This window comes from Oculina patagonica, chromosome 1 (genome assembly GCF_052425735.1).
Source record: "Oculina patagonica isolate OP01 chromosome 1, crgOcupat, whole genome shotgun sequence".
NCBI lineage: Eukaryota > Metazoa > Cnidaria > Anthozoa > Scleractinia > Oculinidae > Oculina > Oculina patagonica.
The window spans coordinates 29,427,231-29,449,721 of NC_135758.1; the positions used below are offsets into that span (position 1 = coordinate 29,427,231).

Genomic DNA, 22,491 nt, shown 5'->3' on the forward strand with positions numbered 1-22,491 from the left:
ACTACTTTTGCTCTATCTGGTTACAGGTTCTCTATTTCTTAAAGGCCCAGTTTCACCCACTTGGCTTTGTGATAAGATAAGATAAAAACTTTATTACCGTGTCTGTGTGTTTAGCCCTTATGGACTAATTGGGGACACAATTAAAATACCTAAAATACCATTAATAATGCTAAGCTAAAAATATTTAAAATACTTAACTAAAAACTAAAAAAAACTAATATTTACAACGTCTTAAAATGTCTTAAGCGCAACAGAGTTTTCAACAGTTACTATTGTTGTCCACGTAGTCCGATAGATTGAGTTTTCTAATGTTAGTTTTGAATGCAGCCACAGTCGGCGAGTTTTTCAGGTCTTCGCTTAATTTTGACCATAGAAGTGGTCCAAGATATCTGTGGTTGCTTGTTATTGTTTTGAAACAATTGAACACGTGACTGCAAAGCCAATTGGGTGAAACTGGGCCTTTAAATTGAACCATGAGATAACTAAGGAGTTATAATGAAGTTACCAGTAAAACAAGTTACTGTGAGATTGATCATTAGGCTATTACCGCCGCCTGGTTAGCTCAGTTGGTAGAGCGCCGGACTGCTGTGCGGGAGGTCGTGGGTTCGAACCCCAGACCGGACCAACACTCAGGGTCTTAAAATAACTGAGGAGAATGTGCTGCCTTTGTAATTACATATGCAAATGGTTAGACATTCTAGTCTTCTCGGATAAGGACGATAAACCGTAGGTCCCGTCTCCTGTATCTTCAGTCTTCTAACAGGGGACGTTAAAGAACCCACACACTATTCGCAAAGAGTAGGGCATGAAGCTCCCGGTGTTGTGGACGTCACTACCGGTCTGGCCTTTACAATTGTAACTTAAACTACAGTATGTGTAAAGCGCATTTGAACATAAATATGGAAAATGCGCTATATAAATACATTATTATTATTCATTTTATCATTCTTTTATCAGTATCATACTGAATCCATTTGTGTGGCTGTTTGAATGAAAGCTGCTTAATTTTCTTAGTTGATGGTTAACATTTAAGATATTGTGAGCTTGTATCCCCTCAGATAAGTCTTTTTCCATCTTTACTTAGTTGTTATTTCCATTCGTGGATTTTATGTACTTTATGAATTTTACACCATTCATGTAAACTGTATGTGGTATTTTCTTAATTCCTTTCAAATAAACACAATAATTTGATGATAAGTGTTCTTCCAAAGCTGCTGCCTTGATAAAAGCATTGCTAATAAGCTTAAAACAATAATCACTAACAAAGCTCTATTACACTTCTAGTAAACCGAAATCCCACTGTCTTCGCAAAATTTTCACATGTGGCGTCTGGACGGATCGCAGGTCTGGTTTATAGTTGACCTCACTTATGTGCAACTTTCAAATCAGACTCTCCTTTGCAAACAAACTACATGTGTTTAAAAATCTGCCTTTGTTTGCCCAACAAGTCTATTATGTCATTCAGTTATAATCATTAACAGAAAAATTAATAAGCTATGAGTTTTAAAAATCACAAATTTTGACCAGATCAGCTCTCTTGATTGCGAAGGAAAGTTTTACCCGCTGAAGGTAGCAATTAAGTGCAGTTAGATTTTGTTATTGAATTCTGTAGTTTTGTCAAAACTTTAAAGCAAGAGTTAAGCAGCTTTCAAACAAGTAGTCACACTGATAGAATAACAGTTCTTGTTAAAAGCCATATATATAAGAACAAGAATTATTTTGATGTTTCAAGGCTGCAATTTAAACTCGATGACAAAATTGTGCATCTATGTATGATAATAATTTTCAGCATGTTTTAGGAAATTTGTAGTGTTTGTGGGTTGAACATGGAAGCTTCAATTTGGAGAACTTACATGTAACTTCTCCACATGTTGCTTGTTCAAGGCTAGAATAGTAATGATTAGCATGGTAATTTGCTGGATAGTGCATCTAAGTCCATCTTACTTTAATAAGTTCATCACTGTGATAAAGTGGGCTACTACGTTTGCCAACTTTCTATGATAGTTTGATGGCTTTTGGTTCACTTTAGCATAGTCTAACCTGAGTAAACAGATCTCTTTCTTTGCACCTTTGCACTCTCAATCCTTCCCCTGTTTCAAGACATGTGAGATTTTACTGGAAAAACTGCACGCTGACGACATAGCTCAACAGATATTTGATTAGTGTTGATCAGATTTGAATTTCTGTGTTTAAGTAAAACTAGTCAGACACTCTATGAATCACTGCAACTATGTTGCCTGTATGAAATTTTTGCTAATTGAATAATATGAGATGTCTCACATTAATTTTTGGGAAAGAATGAGCCTGTGTTGAGTGCAAAGAGAAATAGCTGCTTACTCAAGCAAAACTTATTCTACTTTCAATCTGTTCCTGTTATTCAAGTGTAGGTAAAGTAAAGAGAATTATTTATACTGTAATTTTAAAACACTGTTTTTGGGTTGTTGTTTTTAGCCCTCGTAGTGATGAACCATTGATGCTTCCATTGTTGAAGGCAGGATTTGACAAGGTAGGAATGCACTCCCTCCTTTTTCACAAACAGGAAAGCAGTTTGAATCAAAATACAACATTTTCGGTGCAGAAAATTATGCGAGAGTAAGACTTTATGAGTACTTTGCTTTGATCCTTACTTGACGCATTTCAGTCTCATTGTTTTATTGCATGCAGTTTATTCTTATCATTTTGTCTTACCTCTTATTCATAACAACAGCACTGTAACAAATCCTGTTTTTCTTTTCCCAGCGTTTTGTTGAAAATGCCAATGTTGGGGCCTGTCACAACGAGCTGTTAATGTTGGAACATGGAGAAGTGCAGTCAATGTTCAAACTCCGGGCATCTAGCTGTCTTTTTAGTGCACTTGAGAACTGCCATGATGCTGTGGAGATTACGAGCCTGGACCATGACAAGTCAGAGTTACAGGTAGAGGTACAAGCAAACAACTTTAATTCAATTCTTCAGTTAAGAAATAGAAGTGTTGGCATGAAAATTTTGCATTAGTTGCATATACAGTTGAATCACAATTTCCCGAACCCTCAATTTTTCCACTTTCCCAGAAACTGGAACCAAACATTGTTTCCTTTCCCTCAGTCAAACGCTGTAATTTTATCCCCAATTTCTCAATATACTTTTCTAGCCAATTTTCGTTGTCCATGGAGGTTTGAAAAATCAGGTTTCCACTGTAACTCAGTCAAAAGGCGGAGTAAAGGTTGACACTTATCCTGGCCAGCCAACTAGCCACAGAGTGGTATAAATGTCTTTTCTTTCTGGTAGAGTTTAAGCTATCAAATGCAAAATTGTAACCTCTTTACAAAATTAATGCACCGGTATTTATTTAAGGGTACTGGAACGCTCTTCCTTTAGCCATCAGATCTGTGATCACTGTTACCGATTTTAAAAGCAAACTTAAAACATATTTGTTTTCTAAAGCGTTTTTATTAAAATCCGAATAGAATTGTAATTTCTTAGAATTTCAGATTTTAGTTAGGTATAAATTGTACTTTAACGCTTGTAATTTTTAACCTATAACTTAGTTTTTAAGAATTTTAGTTTTAAGCTGTAATTTTAACTTTTTGTTTTTTGTAATGCGCATTTGAACTTTAACGTATGGAATTTGCGCACAACAAATTCGTAATTATTATTATTATTATTATTATTATTATTATTATTATTATTACTAGAACTCCCTATCTTAACACTTGAAAAATTTACCATTCGTGCAAATCTTCAATTTATAAAAAATCTAAGATAATAGTTCAATAGGAGAAGGCAAAGAGGAAAGAAAGAAACCTAAGATGGTTAAGGCTGTTTAAGGTGAACAAAGATTGCCCATGTCATGCCCCTCTTGAGTTACTACCGGAATACTGGAACTGGATTGGCCATGTTGTTTTAAAGTTGGTTTTGTAGTTATGTTGGAACTATTAATGTATTCTTTGTAATAAAGTAAATTGTATCAAAAAAGGCAAGTCTTTGAGTCAGTTTTGTGTTTAATTTCAGTATGTTAACCCAGCGTTTGAGAGGTTGACTGGTTACTGGAGGTCAGAAGTTGTTGGTCATCCTCAAACCTTAGTGATGAATAGCGAGCATGAAAAATCTGTAAGTAGTTAAATTGAAGCCTTGTTATCCACTTTGCAAATTCTTTTTACAATACTTCTTGAGACAGTTACATTGCGACTATTATAATTGGGGCCACCAAGATATATTGTTGTTGTTAAATTAACTTTTAATCCAGGGTTACATTAATCTGCTTTAAATAGCCAGGCCCAGAGCTCTTTCTAACTTGGGTTGATCACAAACCTTGATATATCTTGATTACACATTAATATATTTTTTCTATTTCAGGATTATGAATCAATACAAGCACTCTTAAAGAAAGGGAAGGTAAGCTGTTGTGATCCTCTGTGTTTAAGACCATTGGGTGCTAAAGCTTGCCTATTAAATGCACACTGTAAAACCAGATTTTCTTTAATTTGGTCTAACAATAGATCAATTTTGATAGCAATAATTTCTTTTTTTTCAAGATTAGTTTCAGTCCAAAGCCTGGAATAGTTAAATAATTGGATAAAATACATCTGTATTGTTTCGAATATTGCCAAAGCAAACTCACAGTAAAATCCTTTACTATAAAATAAATTGATTTGCCACTTTTTATTTATTGCCCAAGGGAAATCCTCTCACTGTGGGATACGAAATTTGTGATCACATGATCATGTATTATTTAATAAACCAAAGATTGAATCAAATGGTGTGTGAAACAGATAACTGGTTTCCCAGTATCTTTTGAGTTTTTTATACTTGTCTGTTCAGGCGGGAAACAGGGTTGTCACAATGTTCTGAAGTAGGTGGCTTTAATGTTGGAGTATGGCGGCTGATTTTACCATCTTTTACTAAAGAATCAGACAAATAGCCGAGCAAAGTAGCTGACTGCCATAATGAAGTGGATAGTGGTTTTGGCCAGCAGCGGGCTACTCCTGACAACTCTGGTGATGTAATTTCTGTTAATAATTGGTTCTGTTTTCTTTTCTGTTGCAGCCATGGGAGGGCAGAGTTCTTGGAAAAAGAAGAAATGGGGAGAGCTTCTTACAAAATGTGCACATTATTCCAGTTATTGGAAAAGGGGGGTAAGGTTAAAATATAAGTCTTTGATGAAATAATTAATTAAAATAATGTTCAACAATGTGACCTTCTCAACCATTTACTAAGTTAAAAACCCATCAAGTCCTGCTCCACAGACACATGAAACGAATGTTAAAATAGGAATGGATTACTGTGCATTTACTAAAAGCAACTGGCCAACTACAGTCAACTCCCACTAGTACGGACACCTTCGAGACCACAATTTGGTGTCCGCAATAGAGAAAGTCTGCAGTAGGGGGAGTTTTTTTTTCAGTAATTCTTATTCCCCGGGACTTAAACTCATGTCCTTAATAGCGAGGTATCTGTAATAGCGAGGTGTCCGCAAGGCAGGAGTTGACTGTATTGAGAAAGTAGGAATCAACTCACAGCTTATGTTTGTCGTCATATTGGTCAACATGTTGTCTTCCTGCAAGGAGCATATGTTGCTATAATGCACAATTCTGGGCCAAATGACTGCTAGCCCCCCTTCCCCTAAGTAATGTTGAGAATTGACTATCTCACACACCGAGATCAGGGCTTATATGTTTGTCAACATTGCTTGGGGGGAGGGGGGAAGAAATACACAAGAACAGTGCCAAACCCTTTTTTTGACGTACAAAAAGGATATTTGGTATGATTAAGAGATCGCCTTCATAAGTGTCCCAAGGATTTTTGACCTCCATTGTAGGTAACCTTAAATGAACATCTTTAATAAAACATCTCTTGTCACTGCTCTTTCTGAGATTCAAACTCAAAATGCTTTTTATTAGGTACTGGTAATGGTGAAGCATACTACAGAGATTAAAACTGACCTTGAAAGCTTTCTACACTAAACTGAACAAATTTAAGGGGCTGGATTTTTTTTGCTTTGATCATTACTTAGCTGCTTTTCAAAATATTTTTAAACATATTATTTAATTAGTAACATTTTTAAACTGGACTTCTCTTCATTTTCAGGAAAGTTGCACACCACGTAACAATCAAAAGAGAACTTACTCAAGCTAACCCTCTTAATCAAGTCAACATGAACATGGAGGTTAACATGCACATGGAATCAGTAAGTGCAAGATGCTTTTATCATTGATATGAAAGAGACAGAGTCATACCCCATTTCAGGCAGTTCTGTTCAATACCACATGGTATCAAAATTAAAAAAATAATAATGGTATAAAACTTCAACAAAGCAATCTCTGTTTCCTTTTTAGTGAAAATTTCAACAGAATAAATATCAACGCTAAAAGTACATGACGTTTCGGCGACGACATGTCACCATTATCAAATGCAAATTTTACATGGTACAGAACGATATTTATAGAAAAGAAAGTGTGAAACTAAATCACAATAAATGAGGCGTGGAAAACAGAAAAATGTGCATAACTAAGTTAACAGTTCCGCTGGAATGGAGTCCTTTTGAGTGTTCAGGGAGAGATGCTCCTAATTAGGAAAAAGAAACCATCCCTGAACACTCAAAAGGACTCCAGTACATGTCGTCGCCGAAACGTCATGTACTTTTAGCGTTGATATTTATTCTGAAATGTATTTCAAAATCTTCCGTTATCAAATTTCAACAGCAAATGGATATTTTTATTGTCTTTTTTTTGTTTAACTCATACAGTGTGTGCACTTGACATGGAATACCCACCCCAAATCTAGTGGGTGCTGGGTCTTATAGACCTCTTTAGCTTGGTTTGTCCCATTGCAGACCATGTGCCATTACCTTTGAGAGAAATCTCTTTCCAACTCAAACAAGAACTGCAAGCAGTTTATAATCGTGCGGGTAATGTTTGACCACCTGACCTCTTTCAGTGCTTTGGCTTAAAGGCACGGCGCCACACAGTAAAATCTTTAGAAAAGCGGTCACTTGAGAAACACACAAGTCGTGTTTGCGTTAGTCACGGAGTGAACGTGACATGAATTTCCTTTACCACGTCATCTTTTTCTGTTTAAAAACACATGCCTAGCCGGAAAAATGCCTGCTTACGCATGCAAATATTTATTTTGTTCCGAATGTTCAATAAAATAAACCCAAACCAGTTCATTTAAAAGAAAGCCAAATCACGCCAAAATACAGTGGAACCCCGATATAACGATATGCAAAGGGGCAGTAAAATTATATCGTTATATCGGGGTTCCGTCCCATACATTTTACTATTGCCGGGACATAACATATTCATCGTTATATCGGGAATATCGTTATATCGAAGATCGTTATATCGGGGTTCCACTGTAAAGAGTAGACTAAGGCTATGCCATTGTGTTTCTCCGTTTAGCGTCTTCCGACAAACTTTTGGTAATTCCCCTGGCGCGATGACGTGTATCCCGTGCTTTGACACATTCTTGCTGAGCTTGCAACTTACGTTTCGATAACGTTTCGATTCTCAAAATACCGTAAACTCAAAACAAAAATTGGAATATCCAGAAAAGAAGTCGTCCTTTGCAATATTTAACACGTTCCGGGTAAATTGTACGACTTGTACTCGCTGCGAGCCAAACGCTTGAGTAACACAACAATAAATACATGTATTTCACACAAACAGAGCGCAGAGTATTCAAACAGAAAATAGGTGATTGATTATTTATAGCTACAAGCGAGAGATCGCGTGACATGGGTCTGACGTAGTGGTAGTTTTAAATAGCTTGGACATGTCCAAGCGGTCTTTGTTTTCGCAATGTGATTATATTCAGCCCTCTCTTGTAAAATATGGAATGAAACAAAATTATACATTTCAGAGAGCAGAGTGTTCATGTTAAACGCGAGTGATCGGCTGATCGCTATTAAATATTAAATCTTGCGTGACCGTGACAGAAGAGCCGGCTGGGCCGCGTGGGTCTGGATCGATTTACCGACAAAAAAAAAAAAAAAAAATTCCGTGCAGATTATGAATCGGGCCCAGGCTCCGCCCGATTAATAAATAAATTCACATGGGAATGAATTAATAATTTCCAGAAAGACAAAGGAACCATTCTTTGGAGAGTATCACATGATCTACAATGGGCAATTTACATATGTAGCTAAAGAGGTCTATTGACAGCTATGCAGAAGATTTACTCTTCAGAGAATATCGCAAGGTCTCAAATAACAATAATATCATTTGAATCTAACTGGGTCTATATTCTTTTTTTAGCCAACCACTGCCAGTGGAGTAACAGAACAAGTTAAAATAGATACATTAACAAATGGTATGTAAGTTTTAAATAGCAATTCCTCATAACCTGGTGAATAAACAGACTTTTCTCTTTCCTTTCTTATTCTTGCCTAGCTCATGGGACATGAGAGAACTTGAAAACTTCTGCCAGTATTTCAAGTTGTAATTCATTTCCACCCTTTCCACCCATGACATTCATCGACAGTTTTAGTACACTAAGTGGTGATTTATAACGAACCTGGACCATTATTTAAAGTTTCTGTTAACACTGAAATGTTTTTTTTTAAACCTTTAAAATAACGCAAAATCCCCATGCTATTCCCCTTTAAGGTGGAAACCTCTCTAAGGTGGAGAGTTTGAGTTGCACCCAAGGGTGTACATCTGGGAGAGAGTTGACTGTCGCTATATATAAATCAGTCAAGTCAATCTTATGCCAATTCTAACTATCTTGAACATGGTTTTTAGGAGGTATACTTAGAAGACACTCTACAACAACAACAACAAAAATTGAGGCACCAATTACAAAAGTGAGTTGTACTCCTTGGCCTTTACCAGCAAATTTGTTATTGATAAGCATTTACTTCACATGTGAAGCAGTACAAATTATTAGTAGCCTAAACCTAAAAATAGTTTAAACGTCTTATTGAAAATTCAAGATACTGTCAAACCCCATTGATACAGACACTGAAGGGAATGTAGACAGTGTCCATATAAATTGGGTGTGTTTGGTGCAAATGAATATCATCAGTAACAAAATGTTTATAAATCTTTTCAAATACAATGAAATACTTTATACTAATTTCTGGAACCTCAAGGAGAACAAAAATTCGTTTGAGAAACTGAGAAGTTCAAGACATTGGAGGGTAAAATTGCAGTGTTTGACTGACAAGTTAGATTAAAGCTATCAGGAATTTTGAGAAATTGAGGGTTTGAGAAATCGGGATTCCGCTAACCTTGTTTTTGGTTTTTAAAGTTGTGTGAACAGAAACAGTACAGTGATTGCCATTTGTCTTTATTCCTCAGGTCATAAACATGTTGTCAGCAGCTCAAGAAAATAGTCCGATGTCGGTAGTGCAAGCACTTGATAGAGTGCTGGTAAGAATGTTTGAAATGTGTTGGAATTCTCCTATCTGATTCTGTTAGTGTTCGCTTATAAAATGTGGTTGTGCATCATGACAAGACCTGTGTATGACAGAGTGTTACGAGTTTTTTAAAAAAGGTTGAACACATGTCGTATCCAGTGATGGTTAGGACGGATTAGTCAAATTTACTTTAAACCTACAGAAAAAAATTCTTAAGAGTGCCACCAAATAACATTTTGACAGATTTGCAAAAAAGTTTACATTTGTATTAATCTGTGAAGGAAATACACCATGGGAAGGTGTTGTCCAATGGCAGTGCAGTTGCAGTGCAATACAAAGGTTGCACTTAAAGATTTCATCTATGTACAGACTACGAAAGTTAGAACCACATTGCATGGTTCAAAGTTGAAATAAAGATTGACCCATGCAAGTGTATAAGTTGCAATCAGATGTACTAAGTAAGTGAGTTTGCAAAGGATAAAAACAAAGATTTGTACAATAGAGAAAAGTAACGAATTTTTTTTCTTTAGGAAATTCTACGGACAGCTGAATTATATTCCCCATTCACAACTACAGAAGAAGACGTAATGAATAATGAACTTGTAGGAGGTCTCATGAGCAATGTAAGTTTTTCTCGTCTTTATGGGCAAATCCTTTCTTAATAAAACAATTATGCTTGTTACCTGCACAAAAAGTAGCTACAGTGCTTGTCTTAAGTCCTAGGAACACATAAAAAGTGCTCTTAAATATCCAATAAATGATACTGTTTCACCTTATTCACTTGCCCTAACGAGAAGACCTGCAACCCCTGTTAATGGGGCTAGGTCACGGTATTTCAGGTATTTTTTTTTTATTTTCGTTAAGTAAGAGCTGTAAACTTTAAATTGGCTGAGCAAAAGTCATTTATTGGTAAATCACTGCCACATAACAAACAAAGATGATTTTTGAGCATTGTAAATGACACTTTCATACATTCCAAATTGAGATGAACTTGAAAAATGTTGGGCCGACGTTTTTCAAGTTTACACGAATGTAATCAGTTTTAATCTTCTTGAATTTTGCCCATCCATGCCCCTTTTTGGCCTTTCTGTGTTTCTTTTGAGGTCTTTACAGTTTTAAGCTGTTATTGTGATATTTTAGTTAATTCTATGACCAGTTGGTCATTGCCAAAAATGCCTAAAATTGCATGACATAGCCCCTTTAAACAAAGTTGATTTATTTATATTTATTTGTTTGTTTGTTGTGTTGCAGGGCCGGAGGAGACCATCCTGCGATGTACCCAAACCAAGTATGAACTTATTCTACACATTTGGCCGAGGTCCGAGGCTAATGCTTACACTCTTTTCTAACTTTCATAATAACTATTCTTAGTAATTTTAATAATGAGTTATTTAATCATGTTAACATCTTCCTTCCTTTTCGGACTGAACTTAATTACTGATGTGTGTGATTCTCATCAAAATTCCCCAAAGTGGAATATAACATCTGTCTACTAAGAGCATTGACAGTGTGAAACCCTTTTCTCTACTGCTCATGGGGCATTTTTCTTTTTCCTCCCTACTGTTACTCAGTAATGCATGCAAAAAAATAAAAATTTAAAATCAAAGATGTGAGATCGAATGCAGTAACATTGCAGGGAAAACAAACAAAACTCTGATTAAATTATAACTTCTCAGTACTTTTTTCCTTATCATCTTGACTTAGTACATGGTTTTCCCTGGAAGGATTACAGAAAATTTGTTAAGACTGTAATAAGGAAGTTGATTTTTACTATAGGTTTGAACTTAATGAGTACCAGAAGTGTCATTTCCAAGACACCCGAGTTTAAAAATAGAACTTAAGGTAAAAGCTGTTAAAATTGGTACTAAACGTTTTCGATATGTTCGATCATCATCAGATAGTGATGATGATGATCGAACAGATCGAAATCTTTTAGTACCAATTTTAACAGATTTTACTACCTTAAGTTTTATTTTAAACTTTTTATCGGCGAAATGTATATACCCGAGTTTAAGGTTTCTGAAAAGGGAAATGTTCTAGATAGTGGTCGTAATGCTTAAATTATTTATATAATTTGTATGGAAAAAGTTACTTGGAGGCAAGGTGCAGGGTCTATTACCAGCCATTGTCTGGGAAGTGAACCTGCCTTCCTCCAAGCAGAGGAACAAAAAAAATCGGCTTGAGGAGTGGTAGGAATCGAACCCAAGCAATGTATTGCTCTCCAATAACCTTCTCCATACAAATGTTTTATATTTTGCAAACAATGAAAAAGGAAAACGCCGTAAGCATCACTCTTAAATGCCAGGGGCATCAAATTTGGCCATGTGCTAATTCCACTTCTGGTATTCTTTAAAATATGAAAAAAATTTAAAAATTAAATAAATAAAAATAGTGAAAAAAGGTCATGTAGCTCCTAGCTGTAAAAAGTCTATTTTCTTGAATTGTTTATAGACAAGGCTCAAACATAAATCATAAGACCTCAACACATGCCCACAACCTTTTGGTACCAAAAACACCATTTGTTCTTTAAGCAATACCAGTTCACAATACTGCCCGTAAAATAAAGCCCAGTTCCCCCAAAACTAATCGACATACTGTTTGTAACAATTGAATGAAAACAGTGGTTGTAAAGGTCCCAGAGAGGTGGTGGAGTTACTGTACACATTGCACATGTAATATGTCTTAATCTTACACAGTTTTCATCTTGATTGTCTTGACAGGTCATAAGGAATCCACACAAAGCAATATGCGGACTCCAATCTTACACCTCCAGGAGGCACCCCCAGAAGTTATTGCTGCTATGGTTGACGAGGCTGACTGGGACTTTGATATTCTCAAGTTGGAAAAAGCCTCCAATCACAGGTGGGTTTTATTGTAGACTCCGGCTAGATAAAAAAAGGCTATGACACAGCCTTAACACCTTGTATAAGATGTTTTTGGTTCAAGTCTACAATCTTAGACAAAAAAGTAGTTGACACATTGACTTCTCATTTAATTTTTTACGATATTTTAATCACAAGTTTTTTAAGTTTAACCTCAATTTAACAAAATCCCCCTCCCCCCGTCCGATGTTGTATGATTGCAGCAGAGGACTTCCAGAAACAAACTTCAACATTGATATGAGGGGGAGGGGGTGAACAACTATTGTATTGCAATAAAAGGGGGATAAAAAAGACAACACTTTTGACACTCATTGTAGCCACTGCCCATCCCGCTGTAAATAGGCACTTCCAAGCCAGCCTAGCCTTACCATTTTGTCCTTTGGCGTCCACTTCATCAATAGTGTTTTTGTCTACATTTTGGTCGGTTTTAAATTTACATTCTGTATCTTAGGGAATCCACACACTACTCAGTGGACGTTTTTGCCTCTCGCAATCATTTACATTGCCTTCTGCTCGTTTTGCACTGTCTTTAGGCCCTTGTACTTTTTGGGAACAAAGATACTCAACAGGTTCAGGGCCTGTGAAGCACTCAACATTTCAGAGGATGTTCTTAAAAACTGGTTACAAGTAAGTCTGCATGGCACTCTGTTTAAACAACTTCGGTAACAAAGAAAGCAGTGCATTGCACATAGTTAACGGTTACTCGTGGTGTAAAGTGACCCCCACAGTTGAAGCTTACCCCTTCTTCCGTGACCTTACACTACTAATGCTTCCTCTGGATGGGATGTTAGTTAGCCCCTTTCCCTGGATTATTGTTAGGTTTTCCTACCAATTTACCGATGCCCATTTACAGCAGTTTTAAAATGAGTGCCGTAAAACCAAAACCAAAGTAATGACTCTGACCAATCAACGGCAAAGGACACAGACAATCCAGTGAACCAATCAAAACTCGAAGCAAATACATGTGCCGACCCAAAGCCCGGGAATAAGAAGTTACTGTGCTAGCTTCGTGTTTCTTTAAGCTAAAATTAGTTTTAATTTGTAGTATTTTCTTTTCTGGGTAAAATGCATTGTTGTAAAAAGTTGAAGATTCTTATTTCATGCAGTTCTATAAGTGGAGAGTGAGTGGAGAACAGGACATACCGCCCATAATTTATCAAACCGGTCTTCTAATGCCCAGTAATGTTGTTTGTGTTTCAGTTAATAGAATTAAATTATCACTCAAAGAATGCTTACCACAACTCTACGCACGCGGCAGATGTCCTTCACGCCACAGCTGTGTTTTTGGCGAAAGAACGAGTCAAGGTAGGGTCTTGCATAAACGTGCATTGTTTTGGCAGTAATTTATAAGTGTTAGTAAGAAGTTTATTTCAGTGTCGAAGTAACAGGGGACGCTACAACAAAAGATGATTGCAGCAAATACCTATAAAATTTCTATGTTGTCCATATGTGTGGGAAGGTGGGGTGGCTGAGCTGGTAAGAAATTCGCATCTCAATCGAACGAATTAAAATGGGCAATGCATGAAAGCAAACTCTTTATCAGTTTTCACAACGAGCCATAGGGCCTTACGACGCTCTGAAGCTACCAAAAGGCGGTAACGCCAAGCTTACAGCTCGCCATGTTTGGGTTTTGGAAAAATATCGAGCAGAACATGAAAAATTTTAAACCGTAGAACGAGCAAATGATTCTTACGAATGACTCAAGGCTAAATCTTGTTAGGCGAAATGGTTTTAAGGCAATGAATATGGGACAAGAACTTAAGATATCTCTCCCCCCCCACCCCCCCCCCCCCACACCCGGTGGAGAAAAGAGGTTGCAAGACATTAATAGGAAATTTGCATGTGGTTTACCATTGGACGCTACACTTATGCTTTTGTTTGTAATAAGTGTATTTTGGCTTTTCTTTATTGCACAGGCCGTCCTCGAGCCTCTTGATGAAATAGCCTCGTTAATAGCAGCTGTTGTACACGACGTAGACCATCCCGGTTACACGAACTCGTTCCTTTGTAACGCCGGCAACGAGCTTGCCATTCTCTACAACGACATTGCAGTGCTAGAGAGTCATCACGCGGCACTGGCCTTCAAGCTCACTGCCCGGGAGGAACGATCAAATATCTTCAAAGGACTAGATATGTAAGATTATCACTTTTTGTCTCTGACTCACGATTAGGGTGTATTACGAACGTGGTAATTGAAAACTTAAATTTTCGTTTCACACCAATTGTAACAAACTGATTAGAACTTGAAACAACATGCAACCGGTGCCAAGCGTGGGAAAAAGCGCGGGAAAACGCGCGTACGCGTCACGACCTGATTGGTTGAAAAGAAACACAATGTTGCGCTGATTGGCTACGCAAGGGCGCTGTCACGACCTGATTGGTTAAAAAAAACAGTGTTGTTCTAATTGGCTAGGCAAGGGCGCCTTGCAAGAGTTTCAACAAGGCAACTGCTATGTGTAGGGGATTAGTTAATAAATTGCAAACTTGTAATTGTAAGCAATTTTTCGTCCTCTCGGAACTCGCTGCTAACTGAGCTAAATGCTGTGTTACGTTTGTTTGTCTGCCAGGGATGAGTTTCGCACGATTCGACAAGCGATCATCGACATGGTGATGGCAACAGAGATGACAAGACACTTTGAGCATCTCTCAAAGTTCGTCAACTCCATTAATAAAAGGCGTTCTTCAAGTATGGACGAGGTCCATTCGGTGGTAAGATTTTATGTCCAGTTACATTTCAAATGATAAAAAGAAACAATTACATTGAAACAAACAGTATCACATGAAAGAATTGCTAAGTGCCTTTAATTTGTATGGTCAAACGCTAGTATTTCGTCCACAGACTTAGGATTGGAAACCATCTTGTGGCGTAAAAAACAGTACAACAAGAAAATACTGCTCGCTAGCTTTCAGTTGAATGGTGACACAAGAGTTTTATTCACAGACACAAAAGTGATTTTCAGCTTACAATTGAATCGTTACACAGGTTAATTCACCGGCATAGCTTTTTAGTTAACTTTTTAGTTTAGCTTTGTAGTTGTCCGAATATCCGACTGTGACACTTGTGTGTGTTTATTTTTACAGCACAGTGGACGTGGCACACCTGACTCCACTGCGTCTTCAGCCGTAGCCCTTAACACGCCAGAAAACCGCACACTGATTAAAAGGATGTTAATCAAGTGCGCTGATATCGCCAACCCCGCACGACCTCGGTATCTCTGTAAGGAGTGGGCCTACAGGATAGCTGACGAGTACTTTTCACAGGTATGTCACTGTAGTAATTAATTATTCACCGAAGTGAAGGTGAATAGTGGTGGATATTTACCTCGCCGCGACATTCACACAAGTTGAATAACTAGTGGACCAAAATATCACTTTCGATAAACAAAGTGACGCGCGAAGGCAGTTTGTTTCTCTTTAGCTGCTCGGAGGTGAATAGTACTTTGCTAATCACCTCCGAGTTAACCAATCAGCGCGTGCGAAAAGCACTATTGACTTGTGTGGTATGTACTAAGCAAAGATATTCAAGTAGAAAAGGTAGTTCATTTTAAATCCTTTTATTTTGTGAAGCTCTAAGAAGCAATCGAGTTGTGAATCAAGGGGTTTGGTCTTCCTCTTGCCTTCCTCTGTAACTGTTTGTACGCTTGCATGTGTACTTTTGACAGACGGACGAGGAAAAGAGGCGCGGCTTACCAGTTGTGATGCCTGTGTTTGACAAGCTGACGTGTAATGTACCGAGGTCACAGGTATGTTCTTGTTATTTATGAACACGTGAAAAAACCTTAAAGCTTCGTAGGATCACCAGTTTAGGTTTACAAATATTGGCAACGTAAGGCCAAATCGCCTTTTTCTTCAACCAGGTGAGGGTGTAGAGTCGGCGTTTCTCACTCGCAGCTGACCAGAAAAAGGCTTAATAACCGCATGCTCAGCACATTGCTTTTCTATTGCAGTGGGATCCCGATTTCTTGAACCTCCAAGGGAAACAAAAATTGGTTCGAGAAATCGGGAGTAAAATTGCAGTGATTTACTGAGTGAGGCAAATTCAAGGGATACGTCCTTCAACCGCCGCCTGGTTAGCTCAGTTGGTAGAGCGCCGGACTGCTGTGTGGGAGGTCGTGGGTTCGAACCCCAGACCGGACCAACACTCAGGGTCTTAAAATAACTGAGGAGAATGTGCTGCCTTTTTAATTTCATCTACAAATGGTTAGACATTCTAGTCTTCTCGGAAAAGGACGATAAACCGTAGGTCCGGTCTCCTGTATCTTCAGTCTTATGACAGGGGACGTTAAAGAACCCACACACTATTCGCAAAGAGTAGGGCACGAAGCTCCCGGTGTTGTGGTCTGGCCTTTACAATTGTGTAGTAAAATTACAGTACGTGTAAAGCGCATTTGAACATATACATATGAAAAATGCGCTATATAAATACATTATCATTATCTAGGTTCAAGTTATCGAGATTCCACTTTCTTTCAAAGAACAGAACTTGTTTCATCCACCAAAGTAAATGCCGTTTGTTTTCTGTCTGTCCTTTCTAGGTTTGGTTCATAGATTACTTTGTAAGCGATCTTTACGACGCCTGGGATGGTACGTGTTTTGTTATTGTTTTGTTTTATTTGTTGTTGTTTTTTTTAATGACTATCGTAAAACCAAACTGAAGTAGTTGCGTCTGGACAATCGGAATTAAAAACTAACCAATCAGGGCTTAGAACAAAAACTTGCTGAAGGCGCCAAGCGCGGGAAACGCGCGTGAAGGAGTTTGGATTGTTCTGATTGGTTGATGTAAATAGTATGTTTTTCCCATTGGCTAGAGCACATTGCACGATGTTTTTGAACCAAATATAGAGCTCAACAAGCGAACAACTACAGCAAAAAATTACAAAAAAAAACACTTTAATTTGCAACTTATTCAGACAGTATCGCATGAAAGATCTCAGACTTAATAGCTAGAACCCCATTAAGTGACTCGAGGTCATAAAGGCTTATACGATTCTTCACATGTTCTTTGCAGCTTTCGCTTTTGTACCGGAGACCATCAGACATCTTACAGATAATCACGAATATTGGAAAAAAGCAGCGGAAGACTGGGTAAGGGCTTGTGTTTTTGATTTGAAGTTCGTTCCTTTTGTTGAAACTCCAGATGGCGTTGCTCAGAATTATTAACTTGCAATATATCATATTGTCTAGAATAGCTCATCCATTACGTGATACGCAGAGTTATTAGGCCCAATCACACTGTACATTTACTTTCTTATGTGGTTCTTTAACACTATGGTTGCACGCAGATTATGTTAAATCGTTCGTAGTGTTTGTGGTATCGTTATAACACGCACCTCGTCTCTGTTAAGTTTCCTTTCTAGTGTTGATTGCCTGTCGTCTTTTCTTCCTCCGGCAGCCGCTGTGATAATCTTTGGCTTTGGTTTCTCACAAATGTTGTTAACTGCTCTGTCACGTAAATGCAATGTCGTGGTTTTGGTCTCATCTCAACTCTTCTCGTCTTTACTAATCCTTCAACTGTATGCACTGCACAGTAGTCGTCCTCACTGGGCCTTGCGATTAGACTGACTGACATAGTCCCTTTGTTGATTCCCAGGATGCTCGTCCTCCTACCGCGGGCGTCAGTACTTCCGGTAACACCACTTCCGGTAACCCAACTTCCGGCGCGTCAACGAGAAATCCTACGTCCACGTCAACCACTTCATCCGAGCCTCCTTCTTCGTCCAGCACGTCTCTCACCTCATCGTAGTTTGTTGTCAGTCACGGTAGTAAGCTCTCCCTGATGTCATCGTTCTCCTCATGTCAGTGCGTATTATATATATTGTACACTTATTTTATACGATCAAACGCTCAAATGCCGACCAGTACTTGACGGCATTATGTGCAGAATTGTAGCATATGCATGCAGTATAGAATGTTTGAAAGCCACTACAAATCAGTGTGTTTCTTCGCCAGTCGTCGCCTCGGCCTCTGTTGCGTGACTTGAGCCGCGTGACGTCCAGTAACGCAAGTTTATCTGATTCGGATTTTTGTGGCCGTGAGGTACTGTAAGTGTAAGATTTTTGTAACTCATCCCTAAATTTGCACATCGTTTTATTTGTTTTGCAAGTTTTGTGTAAGACCCGTTCATGCAGAGAGCGTAGCTTGCATTGAATTTAAACAGAATTTTCTTAGTCAGGCATTTTTCTCCTACACCTTCTTGTTGACTGTAAAATCTCTTCTTTCTTTAAGTTAGTTAAAGTAGGCCGCAATCTGGGTACCTTACAAAACTATTTAATTACAAGAGAGAAACAGATTACCTTCTACATATATAAGAAAAAAACAAAAGACAAATTGTACATAGCGTTTTTTCCCAGCAAGGAAAAATCTCTAGAAAATTATAAAGTATTATATTTATTTCCGTTGACCTATCCATACCTAAATCTGTTCCTATGAAATAATGTATTAATTTTGGTAGAGTGAAATAAATTAATGTCAATCGCGTCCCTGAAGCTGCACTCCTACAGGTCAGCAGTAGATATGAAATTGCTAGCTGCTGTCCAAAACGAGCGCAGGCTTCGGGAACAATATTGAGATTAGAGCTGAGAGTTGATTGGCTGATTGCTCTCAAGCTCGCCATCAAGTAGAGTAAGCTTTGACGCTTCTTTTCATCAACTGTGATGTCGTGGTGCTAGCGGGACCTTGCCTGTTCACAACATTTTATTTCGGTCGAAATTTCATTCCATTTAACTTAGTTTCAAATTATTTAATGTAAGGGGAAGCGCTCATAGCGTCACGAGTGTGTATGGCAAACGGTTGCTGTTATCTACAACATAAGCTTGCAATTCTGGCTAGAACCCAAGCACAATTTCATGAATTTGACGGTCGAGAAGATTGCTAACCATGTCTTTCGTCGACATGCTCTCGATACTCGCAGTTCTTGAAAAGAAGTAGGTCAGTAAAAAGATTCTGACCCACAACTTCATCACTTTTATGAGTGACGAGTGAGGCTGGAATCTAGTATTGATTCCTGTGCACAGTCGGGGGAACAAGTACTGACTGAATGAATAAGCCCGCGTTTTTTGGAACTTGTTGCTTAGAAACATGACGTAACCTGATTCCGACAAACCGACGTGACAACTTCTGAGTGGAATCGGAAATTCTCGGACTTTTTACGAAGATTTACCGAAATTGTCTCTTGTTCCTTCGACTTGCCATTGATTGAAATTTTAAATAACGATAATACCGAAATGAAATCTTTATTCCTTACTCTCGGTTTGGTGGTCAAAAACGGAGCATTTAGTTTGCATACTGAGCTATAAAACACGACGGATGTTTTCTAGCTAAAAACAATAAAAATCCTTGAATGTTGTCGTTTTTATGGGAAAGGGATATTCATGGCTAGTGCTTTTTATCTTGTTTTCTTGAAATAATCCTTATGTCTTTGTTGTGTAGTGTTCATACAGTTCAAATTATTCTTAATTTATTCTTGCTACCAATTTGTTTTATAGTCAGGCTGTTGGTGAAACTCATGTATTGGGGGACAAAGGTCCGTTTTTACAAAAAAGGAAAATATAATTGGGACATTCTAAATGGCCTGCCTGTTAGACGAAACTAGGGAAAGATTTCTTTGGGTCAAATTCAAACGTGGAACTTTTTATTTGCTCATAACTATTTATGTCGCTCTGTTCTTGGGAAGCCTTCCCAACGTGGTCAGTAAACCATTCGGAGGCTAAACAACTGCACAACTTCGGGTCCAAAATTTATTTTCCTAAAAAAAAGTAAAACGAGATGTTTTTGTGCGCTTATTTGGCTATAGAACAAACCTCAGAACCAGCACAAAATAAAAGCAAATTGTATGTAAAACTCATTTCACTGCTGTAAAACTCGTTCAAAAACTGTTTTGCTTGTGACTTTTTAACAAGTATCTTTATAATTGTCTTCCTTATTTTATTTTAAGTTCGGTTACCTCGAGCAGACAGAAGCTGTATCCTGCTTCAGGCCATTTAGTGTGTCCTCTGGCTTCAATCTTTTTGCTCCACCCTGTGGAAGGTCTATTGTGGTAAAGAGATGTTCACGTGTAATTTTCAGGCGTCAATAAATTAAAGGACGGAGAGTGATTACTATGCCGATGTTACTTTATTAAACATTGACAAAAAAAAAGTGCGCGGAACCTGGTGAGAATGATGACGTTTGAGGCATTTCTGAAATGAGCGTTGCGTGACTTTCCAGGTAACGCCTGTTGAAGTTCAGAGTTGCGTGACTGCTCAAATAACGGTTGCCAATGAGACCAAAGCGATTCCCGCCTCGAAAGAAATGCTCAAACGAAAACGCACGGCTTTTCAAGTGTAAAAATATAAATATATCCCGCGTCGAAGGGCAGTGTTTTGGTTTCCGAAATTTGCGCGTTTGCGAACGTCGCCTGTAATTTCGTGTGAACATCTCAGAGTGAATGAGACAGAATTGGTTTGTGTAATCACTGAGCATTTTCACCAAGAGCCTTGTAGAAAATATTTACTGAGCAAGACAATTTTAATTTGTAAACTCTTGTACACACACTTGTTGAATGCTAACTGGCTCAGTTGTACAGTTTTGACCAAATCATTTTAATGGGCCGACATATGTTGTCCAGTGTCTTGTGTATAAAAGTATAATTTTCATAATACAACGATAATAATGATAATAATATAAGAAGTTGATTGCCTGAAGAGTCCAGGATATTGAAGTTATTATATCATGTACAAATTGTTTGATAAATCTTGAGTAGTTCTTTGGATTTTCTCTTGAGCTGTTCCGTGTGAACGTAAATTATGTTGTTTCTTCCCTAGATTGCCTTCTGTACAGTTGTTTTAGTTTTGAATCTCTAGAAGTGGACATTCTTATAGAATAGATATGAATAAAATAAGTTATTGGAATCGTGGCACTTGTGAAAGATTTCTTGACGGACTCGTTTATTTGGTTGCGCCATCTCCCCCTGATTGCCTCCTCCCTAAGCACCTGGCGTCTTCGCCACTCGTTGTCGCGGCTTCACCGCTTGCACGCGCGCGCGTTAACCCCATCAATGCAGCCAGCTACGCAGGCTACTTTCTTAGTTCCTTGCCCCCGGGTGGGGGATAGGGCCGGACATCAATGCTCGCCATCTGTCCCTATTCTTGGCCACAGCTGCTGCTGCAGCCCGCGATGTTAGTCCCAGCTCAGCGCGTTCCTTCTCCACCGTTCTCCGCCATGTTTCCCTTGGCCGTCCTCTGCTTCTTTTCCCGCTTGGTGCCCAGGATAATGCCACGTGTGGGTTTCGGTTTGGTGCCATACGCAGAACATGACCTATCCACTTCCATCGCCTGCGTCGTACTTGTGAACTGATCTTTTCGATTCCTGCTCTTCTCCGAATTTCATCATTGGACACACGCATGGGCCAATGGACTTTCAAGATTCTCCTTAGGCATTTGGCAGGCTACTTTCCCCAGTGGTTATTTACGGTGGGTGGGTGTTCTTAAACGGACAGTGACCCGGTTGGTTATTATATTTTTATAAGTATGGCCTGTAGCGTGCCATAAACATGCTTTATTAACAGAAGGAAAAAACAAAACAAAAAATGGTTAAAGCAAATAAATATCAACAAAAAAGAAAAGCGATGATAAAAAGATTCAGGGAGGGAGTGGATGGGTATGAATCTCATTTCCCAGCCTATTGTTTGCCCAAATCCCCGTACCATTCCCAATTTTTGGTTTGTGATTCCTAGTCCCAGTCCTCCAATTTTCATTTTCCCAGTGAATCCCCGTTCCCATTTTACCCCTTCAGTCTTACTCGTGCTCGTGTGATATTGAAGCGTTTTTGGAGGAAGTTGCGCTATCATGGAGACCATTTGAGATTCAGAATACAGTAAACACCCGCGTGTAAGAACCTACAATTTTCTAAGTTTGGCAAAATAGGTTCTTGTATTTGGGGGTAGTTATTGGTAATTTAGGCTAAGTAGGTTCTTAATAAGGTTCTTAATTTCTAAGGAGGAGCCATAGTTTTTGATTGTACGAGAAGAAAAAAAATGGGTTTGGTCCTTCATTATACAGCATTTATTCATAACTGTATTGCTCTATTGCTGTATTGCAAGGTCCAAAGAAGACAATTACAGTCTATGTGAATCTGTCTTTTCTTTATTTGGGATGTTCTGTTAAAAATGTTCATAAAAATTTTCTATAACCCACATATAAGAACCTGCTGAAATTTGCTTGGCTAAACAGGTTCTTATATTTTGGGATATTAAAATGGCAAATTTCTGCCAGCAGGTTCTTAAACCACTAGGTT

The 22,491-nt window shown here is 38.2% G+C and overlaps 1 protein-coding gene and 1 non-coding gene across 7 annotated transcripts in view; both read left to right on the plus strand.

The window, feature by feature from the left end:
- Nucleotides 1-21,112, plus strand: part of LOC144662646 (high affinity cAMP-specific and IBMX-insensitive 3',5'-cyclic phosphodiesterase 8A-like) — a 28,868-nt gene extending 7,756 nt beyond the window's left edge. The window contains exons 6-27 of one of the 6 annotated variants that reach the window (XM_078523528.1): nt 1,285-1,344; nt 2,452-2,506; nt 2,740-2,922; nt 3,991-4,089; nt 4,336-4,374; nt 5,026-5,114; nt 6,067-6,166; nt 8,235-8,289; nt 8,721-8,782; nt 9,279-9,350; nt 9,868-9,960; nt 10,589-10,655; nt 12,058-12,199; nt 12,753-12,846; nt 13,420-13,524; nt 14,136-14,353; nt 14,787-14,928; nt 15,301-15,480; nt 15,882-15,962; nt 16,755-16,803; nt 17,228-17,304; nt 17,612-17,952. In XM_078523528.1, the coding sequence (XP_078379654.1) occupies nt 1,285-1,344; nt 2,452-2,506; nt 2,740-2,922; nt 3,991-4,089; nt 4,336-4,374; nt 5,026-5,114; nt 6,067-6,166; nt 8,235-8,289; nt 8,721-8,782; nt 9,279-9,350; nt 9,868-9,960; nt 10,589-10,655; nt 12,058-12,199; nt 12,753-12,846; nt 13,420-13,524; nt 14,136-14,353; nt 14,787-14,928; nt 15,301-15,480; nt 15,882-15,962; nt 16,755-16,803; nt 17,228-17,304; nt 17,612-17,620 (2,071 nt within the window). In that variant the 3' untranslated portion in view covers nt 17,621-17,952. Of the gene's footprint in view, nt 1-1,284; nt 1,345-2,451; nt 2,507-2,739; nt 2,923-3,990; nt 4,090-4,335; nt 4,375-5,025; nt 5,115-6,066; nt 6,167-8,234; nt 8,290-8,720; nt 8,783-9,278; nt 9,351-9,867; nt 9,961-10,588; nt 10,656-12,057; nt 12,200-12,752; nt 12,847-13,419; nt 13,525-14,135; nt 14,354-14,786; nt 14,929-15,300; nt 15,481-15,881; nt 15,963-16,754; nt 16,804-17,227; nt 17,305-17,611 lie in introns of all 6 variants that reach the window. The other 5 variants (XM_078523517.1, XM_078523516.1, XM_078523521.1 and 2 more) reach the window with 5 other exon arrangements.
- Nucleotides 552-624, plus strand: Trnas-gcu (transfer RNA serine (anticodon GCU)). The gene has a single exon. It is a non-coding gene; the product is annotated as a tRNA-Ser (tRNA).
- Nucleotides 21,113-22,491: the final 1,379 nt, after the last annotated feature.